At 43.4% G+C, this 21,796-nt stretch overlaps 1 protein-coding gene across 1 annotated transcript in view; it reads left to right on the forward strand.

Annotated features, from left to right (window-relative positions):
• Nucleotides 1–727: 727 nt before the first annotated feature.
• Nucleotides 728–21,796, forward strand: part of PRKDC (protein kinase, DNA-activated, catalytic subunit) — a gene marked incomplete at its 5' end in the record, with an annotated part of 203,039 nt that continues 181,970 nt past the window's right edge. The window contains 10 exons of the mRNA XM_081110966.1: nt 728–881; nt 2,806–2,882; nt 2,983–3,075; nt 5,078–5,152; nt 5,886–5,994; nt 6,659–6,771; nt 6,859–6,958; nt 17,294–17,349; nt 17,432–17,462; nt 18,240–18,397. Coding sequence (XP_080967092.1) covers nt 728–881; nt 2,806–2,882; nt 2,983–3,075; nt 5,078–5,152; nt 5,886–5,994; nt 6,659–6,771; nt 6,859–6,958; nt 17,294–17,349; nt 17,432–17,462; nt 18,240–18,397 — 966 coding nt within the window. The remainder of the gene's footprint in view (nt 882–2,805; nt 2,883–2,982; nt 3,076–5,077; nt 5,153–5,885; nt 5,995–6,658; nt 6,772–6,858; nt 6,959–17,293; nt 17,350–17,431; nt 17,463–18,239; nt 18,398–21,796) is intronic.

The raw sequence follows: 21,796 nt of genomic DNA on the forward strand, positions 1-21,796 counted from the left end.
CTGACCCAGTGCCGGGCGGCAGTTTCGCGGGAAATCCAGGACTTCCCGCCCCCCCCCCCCGCCGCCCCAGACCTTGTTCACGCTGGGGCTGGTCTGCACCGGGTCGTTGGCCAAGTAAAATGTACTTGTTTATCCCTTAAGCATTTCATTTCTAAAGACGCTCCAAATGCATTTTCACTCTTTATCAGGGGATAAGCTGTAGATCTCGGCCAAAGACCCCAGCTTTGGGCGCGCCGTGGGATTCCTGTTTCTCCCTAAGCTTCAGTGAACGCGCGCTGAGTGTGCCGTGTGCCACGCACTCCTCCGCCTGTCAGAACTCTAAGCAGTTCACTGCTAAGCCGGCCATTCCTACAGAGAAGGCCTCCCGCCCCGCGAGCCCCGCCCCCGCCCCGCGAGCCGCGTCCCGGGAACTCAGCCCTCGCTCCGCGAGCCCCGCCCCCCTCCGCGAGCCCCCGCCCCCCGCTCTAGGAACTCCGCCCCGCTAGCCCCGCCCCGCGAGCCCCGTCCCCGCCCCGCGAGCCCCGCCCCGGGAACTCCACCCTCGCCCTGGGAACTCCGCGAGCCCCGCCCTCCTCCGCGAGCCCCACCCCCGCTCTAGGAACTCCGCCCCGCTAGCCCCGCCCCGCGAGCCCCGCCCTGGCTCGGGGAACTCCGCCCCCGCCTCTCTGCGCCGCTACATTTCCGGCGGGGCTTAGGGAGCGCTCTTGGCGGATGGAGGCTGGGCGTCATGGCCGACCCTGCAGGTGGCGTGCAGGGCTCCCTGCTGCAGCTGCAGGAGTCCTTGTCCGCTGCTGACCGTTGCGGCGCCGCGTTGGCCAGTCACCAGCTGATTCGGGGCCTGGGGCAGGAGTGCGTGCTGAGCGCCGGGCCCGCCGTGCTGGGTGGGTACCGTGGGGCGCCCGGTGCCGGGGCGGGGGTGATGCCGGGGTTCCGCGGGGCTGCAGGTTCGCAGTCTCACGTCTCTCCCGCGGAGTTTTGAAGTCCAGATGTTTGGCTGTGGGTCCTCATACTTTCGGTAGCTATGTATAAAAAGCCATTAGGCAAATGCTTTTAACACCAGAGAAGCATTTTAAAACGAAAGTTGGTGAAAATGCCCTAAATTTGCCAACCATTGCTATCAAAGTGGGGAGAAAGAACGAGAGTCAAGTGTTTTCTTTCACCGTAATTTGGCCTACACTCACCGGTTTTCAAACTTTTCCATTTGTTGTTCCTACTTTTTGAGGAACATTACAGAAGTAAAACTGAAAAGTCATACTGTTCTTTTAACTTTTTAGCAATGCCTGGATGAGAAGGTATTTTTTGTAGTAAAATTGCATTTTTAAAGCACTTAAAAAATACATCACTGCTTGGAAACGTCTATGATATCCCTTAAAAAAAAAAAAGCAGAACTTCTCTTTGGTGTGTCTTCTTAAAAGACAGGTGAGATTTTCTTCTTAAGAGGTCGTTGCTAAATGTAGTGAAGAAATAACCCTAACCAGTGTGGCTCAGTGAATAGAGCGTCGGCCTGCGGACTGAAGGGTCCCGGGTTTGATTCCGGTCGGGGGCATGTGCCTTGGTTTCGGGCATATCCCCAGTAGCGGGTGTGCAGGAGGCAGCTGATCGATGTCTCTCTCTCATCAATGTTTCTAACTCGCTATCCCTCTCCCTTCCTCTCTGTAAAAAGTCAATAAAATTTATTTTAAAAAATAAATGTAGTGGAGAAATAAACAATACCTTAAACAGGATGCTACAATAGTATCTATATTGTCAAGGATATATTAATGGGGAAAAATTTAACAACTATCAGAATTATGTAAAAAATCTTCCAAGTTTACTCCGAATATTCAATGCATGTCCTTTCACTTGAGAGATTATAGAGCAGTGCATTCGTTTTCTATCGCTGCTTAAAGCAACGCAGGTTTGTTAATATTACAGTTCTGTAATCAGAAGCCAACACGGGTCTCGCCAAGCTGAAGCAAAGGTACCAGGCAGAGCCACTTCACTTTTTGAAGGCTTTTGGGGAGAATTCGTTTTATTTTTCATTCAGGTTTTTTTTTCTTAATATATTTTTTATTGATTTCAGAGAGGAAGGGAGGAGAGGGAGAGAGAGATAGAAACATCAGTGATGAGAGAGAATCATTGATCGGCTGCCTCCTGCACGCCCCCCACTGGGGACTGAGCCCAAAACCCACCCCGTCGTGTTCCCTTGACTGGAATCGAACCTGGGACCCTTCTGTCCGCAGGCCGACGCTCAATCCACTGAGCCAAACCAGCTAGGGCTCATTCAGGTTTTTAAGCAGAATTCAGGTCCTTGCCATTGTAGACCCGAGGTCCCTTTTTTCTTGTTGACATTCCTTGCTTCTAGAAGCCACCCACATCTCTTCTGTCTCTGGCCGCCTCCCTCCACCTTTACAGCCAGTAATAGGGGGTCAAGTAACTCTCATGCCAGGAATCTCTCCTGCTCTTCTGTCTTCCCGTGTCTACGCTTCCTCCCTCCACGGCTGAAGGCTCTCTCATGTGATTACATTGGGTCCAGCAGGTAATCCAGGATTGTCTCCCCATTTTAAGGTCAGCTGATTAACACCCTTAAATCCATTTGCAACCTTAATTTCCTTTCCCCTTGTAAAGTTAGTAAATTTACAGGTGTGACATAGCCACCCATCCCGGTGGAACATCTAGAATTTTGTTGTTCTTGCCTACATGCATCAGCCGTAGGTCAGCATATTATCGCTTAAAAAGGTGAATTCAGAACCATGCAATCCCTTTAGGGTGGGTTGATGGAGTGCTCCTTGGTAGCTCTCTTACCTCTTTTTTTTTTTTGTCCAGCATTACAGACTTCCTTAGTCTTTTCCAAAGATTTCGGTTTGCTTGTGTTTGTTCGGAAATCACTTAGCATTGATGAAGTAAGTTGACATTTTCTTTTTTTTTCTTGCATATTCCTTTATGTTGAAGTGACTCTTAATCTTACTCATATTACCACAATGTGTATTTCTTTTTTTATAGTTTCGTGATTGTCGAGAAGAAACCCTAAAATTTTTATGTATTTTCTTAGAAAAAATTGGCCAGAAGATCACACCTTATTCTCTTGATATTAAGGTAAGGAGGAGAAAACATAGTTTTGCCAATATTCATTTTAATTTATGAGTTCAACTTGAATTTTTATTTAATTTCTGTTTTTTTATTTCTGCTTGATTGTGTTAGAAATAAAGTGGACTATTCTTTTTTTTAGATTTAATAAGCTAAGGCCATTGTCAAAAACTATTTGATAACTTTTTTTTTTTTTTTTTTTTTTTATACATAGGATCAGTAATGCTTTTATAAAAAGTCAAAATAAGCCGAAACCGGTTTGGATCAGTGGATAGAGCGTCGGCCTGTGGACTGAAGGGTCCCGGGTTCGATTCCGGTCAAGGGCATGTACCTGGGTTGCGGGCACATCCCCAGTGGGAGATGTGCAGCAGGCAGCTGATCGATGTTTCTCTCTCATCGATGTTTCTGACTCTCTATCCCTCTCCCTTCCTCTCTGTAAAAAATCAATAAAAAAAAATAAAAAAAGTCAAAATAAGTTGTATTTTTGAATGTGGGGAGATTTCAGAACACTTTAAAAAACAATTTTAAAGAATTTTTCCCAAGGGGTAAGATTCATATTTCTCTTTTTAAAAAAAAATCTATTTTCTTCTTTTTTTTTTTTTAATATTTTACTGATTTTTTTCAGAGAGGAAGGGAGAGAGATATAGAGTTAGAAACATCCATCAGCTGCCTCCTACACATCCCCTACTGGGGATGTGCCCACAACCAAGGTACATGCCTCTGACCTGAATCGAACCTGGAACCTTTCAGTCCGCAGGCCGACGCTCTATCCACTGAGCCAAACTGGTTAGGGCGATTCATATTTCTTATAGTTCATGTTCTCTTTGACAACAGTCTGAAAAATTTGCCTGCTTTATGCCCCCCATTCTCTTTCAACATGCTTTCCCTAAGGTTGCCTCATAACTTACTAAGGAACTAGTAATCATAAATTAAGTTGTTGTTTATTAGACATATTTATGCTTTCAACAAGTGCCGCATCTTGAAGTAAGTTGTTTTTATTTGTCCAAATTTGCTTCTTGTTCTTGGATGCTCAGTGTTGATGAAGAAGTATGTATCTAGTTTATGGTAATTTATAGGAAGTTATCTTATCCTATATAATAAAAGCCCAGCAGAATGACAGGTCGACCAGTTGCTATGACACTCACTAATTACCAGAGGGCAGACGCTCAACGCAGGAGCTGCCTCCTGGTGGTCATTGCACTCCCACAGTGGGAGCACTGCTTGGCTGACCAGTATGAGCGGCGCTCCCACAATGGGCCGATCCCCGCTGGTCACCCTCCCGCCCCCCAGTGCTCGAATCCCATGCATTGGGCCTCTAGTAAATTATAAGTAGCTCTAATATAGAAAATGTTTTTAATGATTTATCAGTCTTTTTTTTTTTTTTTTTTAGCAGATTTTGATTTTATTCTCTTTTGACTTCTAATCTTTCTTGATCGGAATCTTAATATTTAAAAACATTGTCTCAAGGGTAGGAGTGACATTTATAGAGAACTTCATAGTTTACAAAGTTCTTTAATGTGTAGTTTGCCCCTTAATATTTAGCAAATCTTTGTTATACTTCACCTCTCTAGCGTACAAGTTAAGAAACTCACTCCAGTCTTGGCGCTAGGTTGCCTCCTTCCAAAGCTCCTGCTGCTTTCATTGCACTGCACTGTAGAGGCCAGCCATTCTTCTCCGAATTGCTTTAGTTACCTTTTTTGTTTTTCATTCTTTCTTTCTTGATATATGGCAACAAGTGCTGTGGGAAATACAGAAAGAGGAATAACTTTAACTTTTTTCTTTTTATCCTGCTGGGTCCCCATCGATTTTGTTATTTTGGTTATTAATATTACTCCCATTGCATATTGCATCAGTGTTTTCAGTAATTTTAATTCTGTATATTTATATACTCTGATGTTATTTTTAACAGCTAAATAATAAATTGTGTTATGGCACATATTGGTATTACTATTCTCAGAGACGTAGTTTTAGATCTTACTGACTTTTTGGTATGTCTCCTTTTAAAACCTAGAATACTTGTACCAGTGTTTATACAAAAGATAAAGCTGCTAAATGTAAGATTCCAGCCCTTGAACTTCTTATTAAGGTAATTTTATATTTCTAAATACATGCATTCTATATTAAACACATAACTTAAAAAACTGAAAATTGGAATTTTGGGTTAGAGACATTGGAGGATAGGCTCGAATGACATTTCTGTGTGGATAAAATGCACGTTTCCCAATCATCACCCAACAATACTTTGGTATTTTGTTCTCAGTCTCTTCTGGGTAGCAAAAGAAGTATTTGGGGTTTTGAGGAGAATGAAGGGGAAAATAACTAAGACATTTACTGCTCCTCCACTACTTTCATTACCCTTTCTCTTAAAATTACTAAGAATTGCCAAAATATATCTCATTGTATCTCTGAGTTTTTTCCTAGAACCTTACCATGAGAATGGGTCTGTATAATGTATTTCAGTAGTCATTGGGACTCTGTCTCACTTGTAGCTCTCTCTTAGATGGATCTCTCTTTTTGCATCTCTATTTTAGAATTCCGTTGGGTCTTGTTGGTCCTTAAGTGCCTCCAAGAGAATGGTTTTAGTCATGTTCCTGGTTTCTTGGAAAGTAAAATTAAGTTTACACCCTATTCCCCTTTGTAGCTCCCCTCTGTTCTTATATCGCCACCTTAGCCCCTACCTATCAAATAGTCTGAGAGACCAAACATAAGTCCCCTGGAGACACATGATTCTGGAACTTTGCTGTATACATACTTACTTAGGTAGTTGATGCCTTTTCATTATTTTCCTCTTGAGCCAATGCTTATTTGTATTTTTTTAGTTACTTCAGACTTTGAGAAGTTCTAGACTCATGGATGAATTTAGAGTTGGAGAATTATTTAGCAAATTCTATGGAGAGCTTGCATTGAAAACAAAAATACCAGATACAGGTGAGATGCATTTAAATGTTATTTTAAAATATTTTAACAAGTTAACATTAAAATTATTAGTATAAGACTTAGGCTTGTCTATGTCAAGGTACTTAAAAGGTTTATAGGTGAATCCTTTTTTGCGGAAAATAAACTAAAATGGAAACCTACAAAAACAACGGGTAAAGACTTCTGCTTGCCGGAACCGGTTTGGCTCAGTGGATAGAGCGTCGGCCTGCGGACTGAAACGTCCCGGGTTCAATTCCGGTCGGGGGCATGTGCCTGGGTTGCGGGCACGTCCCCAGTGGGGGGTGTGCAGGAGGCAGCTGATCGATGTTTCTCTCTCATCGATGTTTCTAGTTCTCTATCTCTCTCCCTTCCTCTCTGTGAAAAATCAATAAAATATATTTAAAAAAAAAATTAAAAAAAAAGACTTCTGCTTATAAAAATTTTAATCTTTATAAAATGATTTATTTAAATATAAATCTCACAACACATGTTAAATGTAATTTGTTTTTGATATTAGATTTGCATAAAACTTATCAGGAAATATTCTAGTTCATAAAACTGGATTTTTGTATGTTTTGCTTTGAACTAAACATCCTCTCATTTTCTTATTTGTAAATTTTTGTTATTTATCTAAATGTCATTTTTAATCTTTATTTACCTAAAATTATTTTTTCAGTTTTAGAAAAAATATATGAGCTTTTAGGAGTATTAGGGGAAGTTCATCCTAGTGAGATGATAAATAATTCAGAAAAACTGTTCCGGGCTTTTCTGGGCGAGCTTAAGACCCAGGTATGTAAACTTTATGATATTCTGCTTCCATAGATTTGGTTGTGTTTTTCTTTTTTTAATGGTATCTTCTTAAAACTTTCCTTTTAGATGACGTCAACAGTAAGAGAGCCCAAACTACCTGTTGTAGCAGGATGTTTGAAGGGATTGTCATCACTTATGTGCAACTTCACTAAATCCATGGAAGAAGGTATTGCTTGACTTCACTTGATTCTTTATTCAAAAATTGTAGGTCTAAAATAAATTGCCCATTTATTTTTTTAACTTTTAAACCAATTTCAGATTCACGTGCAGTTGTGAAAAATAACACAGAGAGATTATGTATGTTCTTCGCCCAGTTTTGGCTAGTGATATAGTATAATAGCACTACCAACATAATAGACTTTGAAAAAAATCTACCGACCTTATTCAGGTTTCACTAGTTTTATGTGCATATACTTTTATATCTGGATTTAGGTCTGTGCAGTTTTATCATGTGTAGATTTGTGTATCACCCCCACAGTCAAGATACTAACCAGTTCACCACCACAAGGATTCTTCCTGCTAACCTTTTATAGCCACATTCACCTCTCCTTCTTCCCCCTTCCTACTGTAACCACACCTGATCTATCTTCATCTTGAATTTTGTTATTTGAAGGTTATATAAATGCACTCATGATATGTAACTTTTTGTGGCTGGCTTATTTCACTTAGCATAATGTCTTCAAGGTTCATCCATGTTGTAATATGTGTCACAATTTCCTTTTTAATGCTAATACTCAATTTTATGAGTACATGTACTACATTTTTTAACCTATTTATACATCAATGGACACTGGGATTGCTACTACACTTTCACTATCTATATATATAAAAAAGCCTAAGTGACTGTTATGACCAAGCGACCAGAACAACCGGAACGACCTGTCAACCAGTCGCTATGACATGCACTGACCACCAGGGGAAAGATGCTCAACGCAGGAGCTGCCCCCTGGTGGTCAGTGTGCTCCCACAACCAACCTCTTGCAGCCGGCCAACCTCTTGGGGTGCCTCCCCCTGGCTGGCCCAGATCGCCGGCCAGGCTGAGGGGCCTCTCCCATGCACGAATTTGTGCACCGGGCCTCTAGTCCTATATAATAAAAGGTTAATATGTAAATAGAACAAACGGCGGAACAACCAGTTGCTATGACACACACTGCCCACCAGGGGGCAGACGCTCAATGCAGGAGCAGCCCCCTGGTGGTCAGTGTACTCCCATAAGGGGAGCGCTGCTCAGCCAGAAGCTGGGCTCACGGCTGGAGAGCGCAGCGGCAGTGGTGGGATCCTCTCCCGCCTCCACGGTAATGCTAAGGATGTCCGACTGACAGCGCTAAGCTGCAGTTGGACATCCCCCACGGGCTCCCAGACTGCGAGAGAGCATAGGCTGGGCTGAGGGACCCCCTCCCCCGAGTGCACAAATCTCATGCACTTGGCCTCTAGTTGTGAATAATGCTGCTGGAAAATGGGTGTGCAGATATCTGTTGGAGAACCTGCTTTCATTTTTAAAATATTTTTTTATTGATTTCAGAGAGAAAGGGAGAGGGAGTGATAGATAGAAACACTAATGATGAGAGAAAATTATTATTATTATTATTTTTTTTTAAATATATTTTATTGAGTTTTTACAGAGAGGAAAGGAGAGAGACAGAGTGCCAGAAATATCAATGAGAGAGAAACATCGACCAGCTGCCTCCTGTACACTCCCCACTGGGGATGTGCCCGCAACCCAGGCACATGCCCCCGACCGGAATCGAACCCGGGACCCTTCAGTCCGCAGGCCGACGCTCCATCCACTGAGCCAAACCGGTTTCGGCAAATGATGAGAGAAAATTATTGATCAGCTGCCTCCTGCACAGCCTCCACTGGGGATCGAGCCCAAAACCTGGGCATGTGCCCTAACCAGTGATCGAACTGTGACCTCCTGGTTCATAGGTCGACCCTCAACCAATGAGCCTCGCTGGTTGGGCATGGATATTTTTTCATTGCTTTCTAGAGAGAGTAGAAGGGAGGGCATAGGGGGAGAGAGAGAGAGAAAGAAACATTCATGTGAAAGAGACACATTGATTGTTTGCCTCCTGCACATACCCTGGCTGAGGGTGGGATTTGAACCTGGAATCCAGGTATGTGGCCTTAACCAGAAATCGAACCCGTGACCCTCTGGTATGCAGGCTGACACTCTAACCACTGAGCTGCATTGGCCACGGCAAGATTTCATTCTTTTTTTATGACTATTCCATTGTGTCTGTACCATCTCTACTTTATTCATTAGTCTACCGATGGCCACTTAGGTTGTTTTCATATCTTGGCTATTGTAAGTAATGCTGCAGTGAAGGTAGTGATATACAGTGTATATGCCTTTATGAAATTGTGTTCTGAGGTTCTTTGGATAAATACCCAGAAGTGGAATTGTTGGTTCTTTCTTTGTGTCTTGTTATAGCCTTTGTTTTAAAGTCTATTTTGATGATGTAAGTATTGCTACCACAGCTTTTTTTGTTTTTGTTTCTATTTGCAGGTGATATCTATTTCAGTTCCTTTACTTTCAGTGTGTGTGTCTTTTGATCTTGAAGAGGGTCTCTTGGACCCAGCATATGTATGGGTCTTGTTTATTTTATCCATTCAGCCACCCTATGTCTTTTGCTTGCAGCATTTAATCCATGTATATTCAAGGGTTTATTGATAGGTATGTAGTTATTACCATCTTATTCTTCATATTTTTTATCTTTTTTTTTCTCCTTGTTAAAGATGTCCCTTTAACATTTCTTGTACTACTAGTTTGCTGGTGATGAGCTCCTTTACCTTTTTCTTGTATGGGAAGTTCTTTTTTTTAATTGTCTAAAGTTTTACATATGTCTCCTTTTTCCCTGATGACCCCCCACCCCCACCCCGGGCAAGCCCCCTCCGCCCCATATCGGAAGTTCTTTATCTGTGCTTCGATTGTAAATGACAGCAAATATGGTTGTAAGTCCTTGTTTTTCATCACTTTAAGTATTTTGTGCCAATTCCTTCTGTCCTGCAAAGTTTCTGTTGAGAAATCAAATAACAGTCTTATGGGAGTTCCCTTGCAGGTAACTGTCTTTTAAGATTCTCTCTTTTTCTTTAACCTTTGGCATTATACTTATGATGTGTCTTGGTGTGGACCTCTTTGGGTTTATCTTGTATGTCTATTTCCTTTACCAGGTTAGGGAAGTATTCTGTCATTGTTTCCTTTTTTTTTTTTTAATGTATTTTTATTGATTTCAGAGAGGGAGAGATAGAAATTGATGTTTCTATCTCATCATTGATCGGCTGCCTCCTGCACACATCCTACTGGGGATCCAGCCTGCAACCAGGCACGTGCCCTTGACCAGAATCGAACCTGGGACCCTTTAGTCCTCAGGCCGACGCTCTATCCACTCAGCCAAATGGGCTAGGGCCTGTCATTATTTCTTCAAATAGGTTTTCAGTTCCTTGTTATCTCTTTCCTCCTTCTGGCACTCCTGTGATTCCAATGTTGTTATGCTTGATGTTTTCCCAGAGTTCACTTAAACTACCCTTATTTTTTAAGGTTCTTTTTCCTTTTTGCTGTTCTGATTGGGCATTTTCTGTTACCTTGTTTCCAAATCTCTCATTCCATACTCTATACCAGTGATGGCGAACCTATGACACGTGTGTCAGAGGTGACATGCGAACTCATTTTTTTGGTTGATTTTTCTTTGTTAAATGGCATTTAAATATATAAAATAAAGATAAAAAATATAAATCTTTGTTTTACTATGGTTGCAAATATCAAAAATTTCTTTTTTTTTTTAAATATATTTTTATTGATTAAGATACTACATATGTGTCCTTGTCCCCACATTGCCCTCTACCCACCCCCCTCCCCCCCCGCTCATGCCCTCACCCCCCCCCCCATTGTCCGTGTCCATTGGTTAGGCCTATATGCCTGCATGTAAGTCCTTTGGTTGATCTTTCCCCCTTACCCCACCCTCCCCTACCCTCCCTCCAAAGCCCGACAGTCCAATCAATGCCTCTCCGTCTCTGGATCAGTCCTTGTTCATCAGTTTATGTTGTTCATTATATTCCACAAATGAGTGAGATCATGTGGTATTTATCCGCTCTCCAGTTCCATCCATGCTGTGGCAAATGGTAAGAGTTCCTTTTTCTTCTTCCTCTTCTTAAAGAATACCTTTCAGCATTTCATATAATGCTGGTTTGGTGGAGATGAACTCCTTTAGCTTTTTCTTATCCGTGAAGCTCTTTATCTGACCTTCTATTCTGAATGATAGCTTTGCTGGATAAAGTAATCTTGGTTGTAGGTTCTTGCTATTCATCACTTTGAATATTTCTTGCCACTCTCTTCTGGCCTGCATGGTTTCTGTTGAGAAATCAGCTGACAGTCGTATGGGTACTCCCTTGTAGGTAACTGACTGTCTTTCTCTTGCTGCTTTTAAGATTCTCTCTTTGTCTTTTGCTCTTGGCATTTTAATGATGATGTGTCTTGGTGTGGTCCTCTTTGGATTCCTTTTGTTTGGGGTTCTCTGAGCTTCCTGGACTTGTAAGTCCATTTCTTTCACCAGGTAGGGGAAGTTTTCTGTCATTATTTCTTCAAAAAGGTTTTCAATATCTTGCCCTCTCTCTTCTTCTGGTACCCCTATAATTCTGATGTTGTTACGCTTGAAGTTGTCCCAGAGGCTCCTTACACTATCTTCATATTTTTGGAATCTCTTTTCTTTTTTCTTTTTCAGTTGGGTATTTTTTGTTTCTTTGTATTTCAAATCTTTGACTTGATTCTTGGGATCCTCTTGTCTGCTGTTGGATCTCTGTAGATTATTCTTTATTTCAGTCAGTGTATGCTTAATTTCTAGTTCGTCCTTTTTCATGTCCTCCATGGTCTCACTATACTTATTGAGGGACTCATTAAATTTATCGGCGGTTTCCATAAAATTCTTGAAAAACCTTATAAACGTGGCCTTGAACTCTATATCCAGTCATTTGCTTTCCTCCATTTCTGCCATTTGTGACCTGTTTCTTTGTCTCCGCATTTTGGCTGCTTCCCTGAGTTGATAGAGTGGCTTTGTGTGCTAGGTGTCCTGTAGGGCCCAGTGGCTCAGCCTCCCCAGTTACCTGAGGTGGACACTCTTGGTGCACCCCCTTGTGGGCTTTGTGCACAGTCTTGTTGTAGCTATGCCTTGGTTGTTGTAGGATCACTGGGAGGAATTAACCTCCAGGCCAATTGGCAGTGAGAATCAGCTGTGTCTGCACTGGGAGAACTTCTGTGCTGGAGACACCCTTCTGGGGCAAGACTTGCTTCAGTGGGGCTTTGGTGCTCACTGAGACTGCACCCTGAGTGTGTCCCTTATGGATCTGAGGAGTTGTGATCTGGATGTCCCCCCTCTGACCACTGGGCACAGTGGCTCTTGGATCTAAGGAGGTGCTAATTTAGCCTCTGCCTGAGGTTACACAGCAGGAGCCATGAAGAGAACTGCAGCTTCCCCTTCCTTTTTTGGAGTTTGGAGGTACCCTGATGAGGCCCAGCTGTGAAGCAATGCAAGCCGCTGTGGGGCCTTGGGCCATCTCTTGGAAGTTCTAGGTCTGTCTTGCCCAGCTGCAGTTTGTTAGGTAATTACAGGTTGCAAATGGCCAGGGCATTCATATGCAAAAGCCTCAGCCTGGGTGGGGCGGGGTCTCAAGGAATCAAAGGGCGGAGAGAGCAGCTATGGCGGAGCCTCAGCCCTGCCCTAAGGAGTCGCGAGTCCCAGAGTCCCGGCAATGGTTGCAAGCACCTCTGAGGGAAAGCCGCTCTCAAGCTCGCCCGCTGCCAGACAGTCCAGTTTCTCCCCGTATGAGTCCTGGGTTCCCAGAGACTTCCCGGAACCGGATTTCAGAGCCATCGGGAGCTTGTGTCTCCCTCCGGATTCAAAAAGACAGCCGCGCCCTCAGGTGCCAGCCCCTTTCCGCGCGGGAGCTCCCGTACCTCTGCACTCCACCTCCGCAGCTCCTCTGGCTCTCAGCATGCTTTTCTTTCCTTCTAGTTGTAGAATTTACACTCAGCCAGCCCCCCTGTAGTTCTGGATGATGTCCACCTTGTGTTTTTGATGCATTTATCAATTGTTGCGGGAAGCAGCAATTTCCCGGTGTTTATCTATGCCGCCATCTTAGTTTTTCCTCAAAAATTTCTATATGTGACACAGCACCTGAGTTAAGTTAGGGTTTTTCAAAATGCTGACACGCCGAGCTCAAAAGTTTCGTCATCACTACTCTATACCATCTAATCCAGGGGTCCTCAAACTACGGCCCGCGGGCCACATGTAAATAAAAATACTGTATTTGTTCCCGTTTTGTTTGTTTGTTTGTTTTTTTTAAAAATATATTTTATTGATTTTTCACAGAGAGGAAGGGAGAGAGATAGAAAGTTAGAAACATCGATGAGAGAGAAACATCGATCAGCCGCCTCCCGCACATCTCCCACTGGGGATGTGCCCGCAACCCAGGTACATGCCCCTGACCGGAACCGAACCTGGGACCCCTCAGTCCGCAGGCCGACGCTCTATCCACTGAGCCAAACCGGTTTCGGCTGTTTTTTTTACTTCAAAATATGTGCAGTGTGCATAGGAATTTGTTCATAGTTTTTTATTTATTTATTTTATTTATTTATTTTTTTAAAATATATTTTATTGATTTTTCACAGAGAGGAAGGGAGAGAGATAGAGAGCTAGAAACATCGATGAGAGAGAAACATCGATCAGCTGCCTCCTGCACATCTCCCACTGGGGATATGCGCGCAACCCAGGTACATGCCCTTGACCGGAATCGAACCTGGGACACTTCAGTCTGCAGGCCGACGCTCTATCCACTGAGCCAAACCGGTTTCGGCCATAGTTTTTTTTTTAAACTATAGTCCGGCCCTCCAACGGTCTGAGGGACAGTGAACTGGCCCCCTGTTTAAAAAGTTTGAGGACCCCTGATCTAATCTATCAATTTCATCTAATGTATTCTTCATTTCACTTATTAGATTCTTCATTTTTAACTTACCTTATGTTTTCTATCTCCTTTTTCATCTGTTAAAAGTTCTCACTGAGTTCGTTGCACTGCTTATAAAAAGTATTTTGAGCCCAGCCAGTATGGCTCACTGGTTGAACATTGGCTTAAGAACCTGGAAGTCACAGTTCAATTTCCGGTCAGGGCACATAAGTCATATGGGTGTTCCCTTGTAGGTAACTAACTGCTTTTCTCTTGCTGCTTTTCAGATTCTCTCTTTGTCCTTAATCCTTGGCATTTTAATTATGATGTGTCTTGGTGTGGACCTCTTTGGGTTCCTCTTATTTGGGACTTACTGTGCTTTCTGGACTTGTAAGTTCATTTCTTTCGCCAGGCAGGAAAATTTTCACTCATAATTTCTTCAAATTTTTTCATTACCTTTCTCTCTTGGCCTTCTGGCACCCCCATAATGCGAATGTTGGTATGCTTGAAGTTGTTCTAGCATACACTTACACTATCTTCATATTTTTGGATTCTTTTTTGCTCTTCTGATTAGGTGTTTTTTGCTTCCTCATATTGCAAATTGTTGATATGATTCTCAGAATCCTCTACTCTATTGTTGAATCCCTGTAAATTATTCTTTTTTTTTTTATTATTAGGTAAGGTATTACAAATGTGTCCTCATCCCCCCCATTAACCCTCAACCTCCCCCCCCCCCATGTAAATTATTCTTTATTTCAGTTAGTGTATGCTTAATTTTTGCCTGGTCCTTTTTCATGTCTTTGAATTTCTCACTGAGATCCTTGAATGTCTCCTAAGTCCCTTGAGGATTTTTTGAGTCCCTAGAAGCTCTCATTAAGAATCTTGAGCAATAATAAAATAAAATTTTAAAAAAAGTGGAAAAAAAAAGATTATTGAGCAACCTTAGAAACATTGTTTTGAACTGTGTATCCAGTAATTTGCTTGCTTCCATTTCATTTATTTCTTTTTCTGGAGATTTCTTCTGTTTTTTCATCTGTGACATGTTTGTTTGTCTCCTCATTTTGGCTGCTTCCCTATGTTTGTTTCTCTGTATTAGGTAGAGCTGCTGTGTCGCCTGGCCTTGTCTAATAGGTGTCCTGTTAGGCCCAGTGGCTCAGCCTCCCCAGACCCTTGAGCTGGGCACTCTAGGTGTGCCCCTGTGTGGGCTGTGTGCACAGTCTTGTAGTTGAGCTTTGATTGCTGTTGGCCTCACTGGAGGAGTTGACGTCCAGGCCAATTGGCTGTGAGGAACAGCTGTGACTACAGTGGAAGAGCTGCTGTGCACCTCTATGGAGCAGGACTTGCTTTAGGGGGGCTTTGGTGTTCACTGAGTCTGCCCCTTGAGTGTGGTGCTTGTGGATGTGTAGAGTTGTAATCTGTTATGGTCTGAAGCTGTCCAGCGGGAGCACTGGCTCTAGGGCTTCCAGAGAGGTGCAAAGTCAGCCACTGCCTGGGACCACCTGGCAGGAGCTACCAAGCGATCTGCAGATCGCTGATACTTGTATTGGGCTTGGAGGTGCCCAGGTGAGGCCAAGCTGTGAAGCAAGGCAGGCTGGTGCTAGTGCTGGGCCTTGGGCCTCTTATTGTTAGGTATGGGGCATGCTGATGCTAGATGCTGCTTGTTTAAGAGATTTTAGGAAAGTCTGAGCCCTGAGTCAGGACATGCTATTCATATGGAAAAGCATCTGCAAACTGCTTGGGCAGGGCTGCAAGTTGGCTGGGGTGGAGTCTCAGGGTATCACCAGGGCAGAGCAAACAGTGTGGGCCAGGCTGATGGAAACTCAGATATGGCTGCCAGTCCACTCTGTGGTGGGGGAGGTCTCAGTATGGGAACAATGACCCCTGTGAGCACCTCTGTCTGGGAGAAAACTGCCCCCGAGTTCCTGCCCCAAGGCCAGACAGTCCAGTTCCTCCTTGGATGTCCTTGGCTTCCCCAATGCCCCTGCCAAGCACTGGAGCTCAAAGGGAGCAGGACCATGTAAATTAGTTTGCCTGCCTTTTAAGAGGGACTGCCTGAATCTGGTTTTTAAGCTGGGTGGGATGGGAAAGGACCAGATTTCAGTCAAAAACCTGGAAACTATGGAACATCCAAGCTTAGATGTTTACTGTGCAGTTGCATATGTAAAACTGGATCTTGCAAGAGAAATTAGACTTCAAGATACAAATTAGGAAGTCTTCAATATAGAGATAATATGTAAAGCTATAAGTGTGAGCAAGATTAGCTAGAGAGCAAGAGCAGAGAGACTAAGGCAAGGATATAAGGAGAATCTGGACGAGGAAGTGTGGTACTGCCTTACTCTGGGAGGGGTCTGAATGCAAAGAAACCAGAGTGGCAGCGTGGGTCCAGCTCAACAAGGGCCGCTTCAGTTGAGTATGCTTGTAGAGGAAGCAGTCCACGGGAAAGGAGAGATGGGCACAGGAGAGTGGACAGGGGAAGCAAAGCCTGGGAGAAGGCATGGAGGCTGAGGAGGCGTTCATTCCCACTGCTGAGCACTCAGGCCCTTTAATCTCTGGGCTCCACTATGTTCACAAAGCTCACTCATTCTAGACCAGAAGTGCCTGGTGCCCTGTGTCTGCACACTTCTGTTACACTGTCACTTTCTACTGAGTGACCTTTCCCCCAACTAGTGTACCTGTTCTTTTAGGTCCAACTCAGGTGCTACCTTGCCTATAAAGCCTGTCTTGAATACTCACTGCCGGAAGAAATCTTTCCTTGTTCTTTATGCCAAAGTAGCTTTTTTTGTATGTCTTTCATGGCGTTATCCTCCAAACATGCCAGTGTTTCTCTCTGACCCCTTCACCCTCTATCACGTCTGGGCTGTGCTTTCAAATATATCAATCCTGGCAATCAGAGCCCACCATTCTTGAGCCTTTGCTGTTTTCAATTCACTGTTACAGGAGCAGAGAACTCAGTGATGAATAAAGCATGATTTCTGCACAGCTGCAGTGACTACTCTTGGGAGACAGTTATACAAGTAACTGAGATGTCAATCAGGCCAGGATTTAGAGCCTCAGAGTATAATTGGTTGCCTGTTTTGTCTCCCCTTTTAGATAATATGTTTACTAAGGTCAAAGATCCTATTTTCATTATTGTAATTCCCATAGTTAGTTGGCTTTTACTATGTGTAGAATAAATGCGTGGGAGTATTGGAAAAAGAATAATGTGTTTGGCCTCCTTTAATTCTCCAAACATCTCTAAAATAAACTATGTAGTGCCCCTTTCACAGATGAGAGCACGGAGGCTCAGAGATTAGCTAACAGTTTGTGAGTAAGTTGAAACGTAAGCTTATGTCTTTATTATTCCGGGTTTTCTTACTTTACTGAAATAACAATTGTGCAGCAGTAATAATAATTTGCAGCTCTCTAGCTGAACTTAATGATAGAAGTTGTTATTCCTGAATTTCCAAGAGACTGTTGGGGTTAATATAGATGTCAAGCCGTCTGAAATAAAGTTACTTGTAAAGTCATTTGTGAGGTGTGTCAGATGATAATGTTATGATTTATGACAGAACTTCTTTTCTTTCCCCAGATCCCCAGACTTCAAGGGAGATTTTTGATTTTGCATTAAAGGCAATTCATCCTCAGGTGAATTCATATTATTTGAATTCTTTTACAGTTGAGACTTGTGGTTGTCAAACATTGATGGTAATTTTTTTTTTTTAAATAGATTGATCTGAAGAGATATGCAGTGCCCTTAGGTAAGATTCTATATTTAATGAAGTAGAATAATTTGTTATTAAATTAATGTCTTTAGTAAACTTTTACTTAAACTATAAATGAAAGTAAATGTGGCTCTAGGGCTGATGCCTGGATGCCCTGAGTCTGAGGCTGACATGCCATATGCAGTTGGACTAAGGCAGTGGTTCTCAACCTGTGGGTCGCGACCCCTTTGGCGGTCAAACAACCCTTTCACAGGGGTTGCCTAAGACCATCCTGCATATCAGATATTTACATTACGATTCATAACAGTAGCAACATTACAGTTATAAAGTAGCAATGAAAATAATTTTATGGTTGGGGAACTGTATTTAAAGGGCCAGAAGGTTGAGAACCACTGGTCTAAGGGAAAAGGAGAGGAGAGAAGAGGGGAGGGCAGAGAAGGAGAAGGTAAAGTAGCTTAGGAGAGGAGAAGGAGGCGAGGTTTTGGGGGACTTTGTGTTTAGCACACATTTTGGTTGAGATGGTCACACCTAGATTACATGATTTAGAAAAAATTACTTTAGAGCATAATTTAGGGGATACAGATGGTTTGCTCCTACTTCTGAGCTTTGGGGGTAATTGGTGAAATCATGGACCTGGTGATTCAAGTGGAGGATAGCTGCATTTGAACTCTGGTCAGGACCTTAGGGCATTATAGTGCAGTGATACCGGGTCTTCATGAATAGTTTTAATTTTGACATGTACTGAAGCCTTCTTGGTTCTTTGTTGTGCATTTTGTGGTCCTATTTTAAATACAATGATATTTGCATTTGCAGCTGGCTTATGCTTATTTACCCTGCACGCATCTCAATTTAGCACCTGCCTTCTGGATAACTACGTTTCTTTATTTGAAGTCATGTCAAAATGGTGCAGCCACACAAACATAGAATTGAAAAAAGCTGCACATTCAGCTCTGGACTCTTTTCTGAAACAGGTACTAAAATTTAACTAACATTTAAAACTATTTTTTCCATGCAAAAAAAGTAAACTCCAATCTTGTGCATAACACATTTGAATAATAAGTACAAGTTGATTCATTAGCTTCTGTAGTATTTAAAGGAAAAAAGCTTGGTTATTATTCAGTCATCTGGTTAGCAGCAGGATTGAAAGAAAGCTAGGAAGATACCAGATGTGATCAGGGCCTTAGAGTCAAGAGTCTTCAGAAGTGGTAATGAGGAGGGGAAGGAAAGAATGGCTAGGATGTCTGGCCTTCTTTGAGCCAGAGAGATCCAGGTGGGGTTGAGGAAACACATCTCCCTAGAGTTGAGCTGTTAAATAGGGTGCTTGTGTTTGTGTTACTTCAAGAACAGGGAGAGCCCATTTGCTCCTGGGTGTTTCCCGCCTATTGATTTCAGAGAGAGGGAGAGATAGAAACATCCACAAGGGGGAAACATTGATCAGCTGTCTTCTGAACACCCCCTACCAGGGATTGAACCCACAACCCGGGCATGTGTCCTGACCGGGAGTTGAACCAGCAACCTCCTGGTTGGTTTGATGTTCAACCACTGAGCCACACCAGCTGGGCTGGCGTTTTCCATCTAGATAGAATGTGGTTGAGCCTGCAAGTTTGGAAACATGTCTCAGTTGGCTAAAGAGAATGTGCTTGGGATTGTGGTTTAGGGCAGCAATTGCCAACCTTTCGGACCTCACGGACCACCCGTGGTCCGCCGACCACCGATTGGCGACTGCTGGTTTAGAGCATCTGAAGGTGTCTGGAAATACCTGCTGTTCAGCCTGGCTGTTATGGAATTAGATTTCTTAGGTTGGCTTTGAAGGAAAAGTGAAGGGTCACAATAAAAGTTTTGTTTGCAGCAATGTTATAAGTGGTAGTTAAATTTGAATGTTATAAGTGGTAGTTAAATTCACATGAAGACCAATCTGAACTTTGACACAGATAGTTTTCCACTGTAGGGATATATCATGGTTTGTTTATGGACATTACATGGTTTCCAGTTTGGAGCTATTTTAAATGAAATAGCGAAGAACATTTGTGACCAAGTATTTTTGTGGACATATGTTTTCATTTCTCTTGAGTAAAAACCTAGAAATGGAATTGCTGTGTCACATGGTTTTTCTTATAAACTTTATAAGAAACTGCTGAACTCTTCTCTTCTCCAAGCTGGTTGTACCATTTTACATTCTCACCAGCAATGCATGATAGTTTTAGTCACCCTACATCCTTATAAACAGCTGGTATTGTAGGTCTTTTTAATTTTAGCCCTTTTTAAAAAAATTTTATTGTTCAGGGTATTACACATGTCTTCCACTTTTTCCCCTTTGCCCCACCCCAGGCCTTCACCGCACTATTGTCTGTGTCCATGGGCTATGCATATCTTATATAATAAAAGGGTAATATGCAAATCTACTGAATGGCGGAACGACCGGTCACTATGATGTGCACGACCCCCAGGGGGCAGACGCTCAATGCTGGAGCTGCCCCCTAGTGGTCAGTGCACTCCCACAGGGGGAGCGCTCTCAGCCACAAGCGGGGCTGATGGCTGGCAAATGCAGCGGTGGTGGTGGGAGCCTCTCCTGCCTCCCCAACAGTGCTAAGGATGTTGGATTACAGCTTAGGACCCTCCCCCTGGCCAGCCCTGCCCTCGATGGGCCCCCACCATCCCAGTCGGTCTGCAGCCCCTCCCCCCCGGCTGGGCCTGCCCTTATTGCCCCCCTCACCCCAATAGGTGGCGGGGCCGGCTGGCCAACCTGCAGCCCCTCCCCCCAGCCAGCTCTGCCCTTGATTGGCTCCCCTCTCCAATCAGGGGCAGGGCTGGTGGCCAACCACCCATGGCCCCTCCCCCAGGCCACTGGCACCCGATTGGCCCTCTGCACCCCATTTGCGGGTTGGGCCGGTCAGCCCACGGCCCACAGCCCCTCCCCATGGCCGGCTCCACCCCTGATCAGCCCCCACCACCCCAGTTGACCCTCGGCCCCTTCCCCCAGCCAGCTCCACCCCTGATTGCCCCCCCCCCCACCAATCAGGGGAGGGGCTGGCTGGCCAACTTCCCACAGCCCCTGCCCCAGCCACTGACCCTTAATTGGCCCCTCCACACCCCATTCGGGGGCAGAGCCAGATGGCCCACCACCCACAACCCTTCCCCACGGCTCCCCTGCCCCCAGTTGGCCCCCCAACCCTAATTGGGGGCAGGGCCCACCAGCCAATCACCCACCGTCTACTCCTCCCGACAGGCCTGGCTCCAATTGGACCTCACCCATGCATGAATTTGTGCACTGGGCCTCTAGTATATTAATAAATGATGTGCGTTTTGATGGATTTTTATCTCCTTTATCATTTTTAAATGTTTTTTTTTAAATTTTTACTATTTTTTTCTTGAAATCTATTTTGTGTGATATAAGTATGGCTACCCCACATTTCTCTGGATGCAATTTGCTTGGAATATCAGCTTCAACCCCTTCAGTTTGAGTCTGTGTCTTTGGAGCTGAGATGAGTCTCTTGAAGGCAGCATATAGTTGGGTCTTGTTTTAAAAATTCATCCAGCTGCTTTTGGTCTTTTGATTTCCATTTCCATTTAGGTTGTTTATTAATATATGAGGGCTTACTGTTACCATTTTATACTTTTTTTCTGGTTGCTCCATTGGTTCTTTTACCTTGTGTTTTTGTGTGTTGTTTTAGTTTGGTGGTTTCTAATGTTTTTCTTCACTTCCTTCTTTTTAGTGTTTCATGTCTGAGCTCTGCATTTCTGTTTTGTGGTTACCATAAGAATAGTTTAAAATACCAATTTGAGGAGGGGAGGGGAGGAAAGCGTGGAGCTGCCAGAGGCGTCTTCCAGGCTTAGATGTCCAGCCTAGGCCATCGGAGCAGACTTCACAGGATTGAGTCAGAGCTCAAGCTTGTCATGGTAACGTTCATTTGGCTGAAAGCCAGTTTTTAGAATCTTTGTACAAATGACCAAAGCCATTTACTTGTTCAGGAAAAGGTGAGATAAATATATTTCTTTCAAAGTGAAAAAAAGTATATATATCAGTTTGAAAACATAGTCCTGTTTCTTCTGATAGCATATTATCTTCATTTGCCTATACCGGTTCCACCAGTTACCTCATCCTATTTATATTTGGATTAGCACAAATTATCTTTTTTTATATTGTGTGTTTGTGAAGAAATTGAAGTAGCTATAGTTGTTTTCACTGCTTTTTCCCCCTTTAAACTTTATAGTATAATTATAGGTTTAGTACCCTCTTCTGAAATGTAGTTGCATTTTTTCTTATTCTGTCTGTGTGGTTCACTTTACTCAGTTTTATGTACTTTTGTCTCTTTGTTTCAGGTAGAAGAGCCCCTTTCAACATTTCTTGTAGTGCAGGTCTTTTGGTGGTC

The sequence above is a fragment of the Myotis nattereri genome, assembly GCF_964212035.1.
Source record: "Myotis nattereri genome assembly, chromosome: 17".
In the NCBI taxonomy this organism is placed as follows: domain Eukaryota; kingdom Metazoa; phylum Chordata; class Mammalia; order Chiroptera; family Vespertilionidae; genus Myotis; species Myotis nattereri.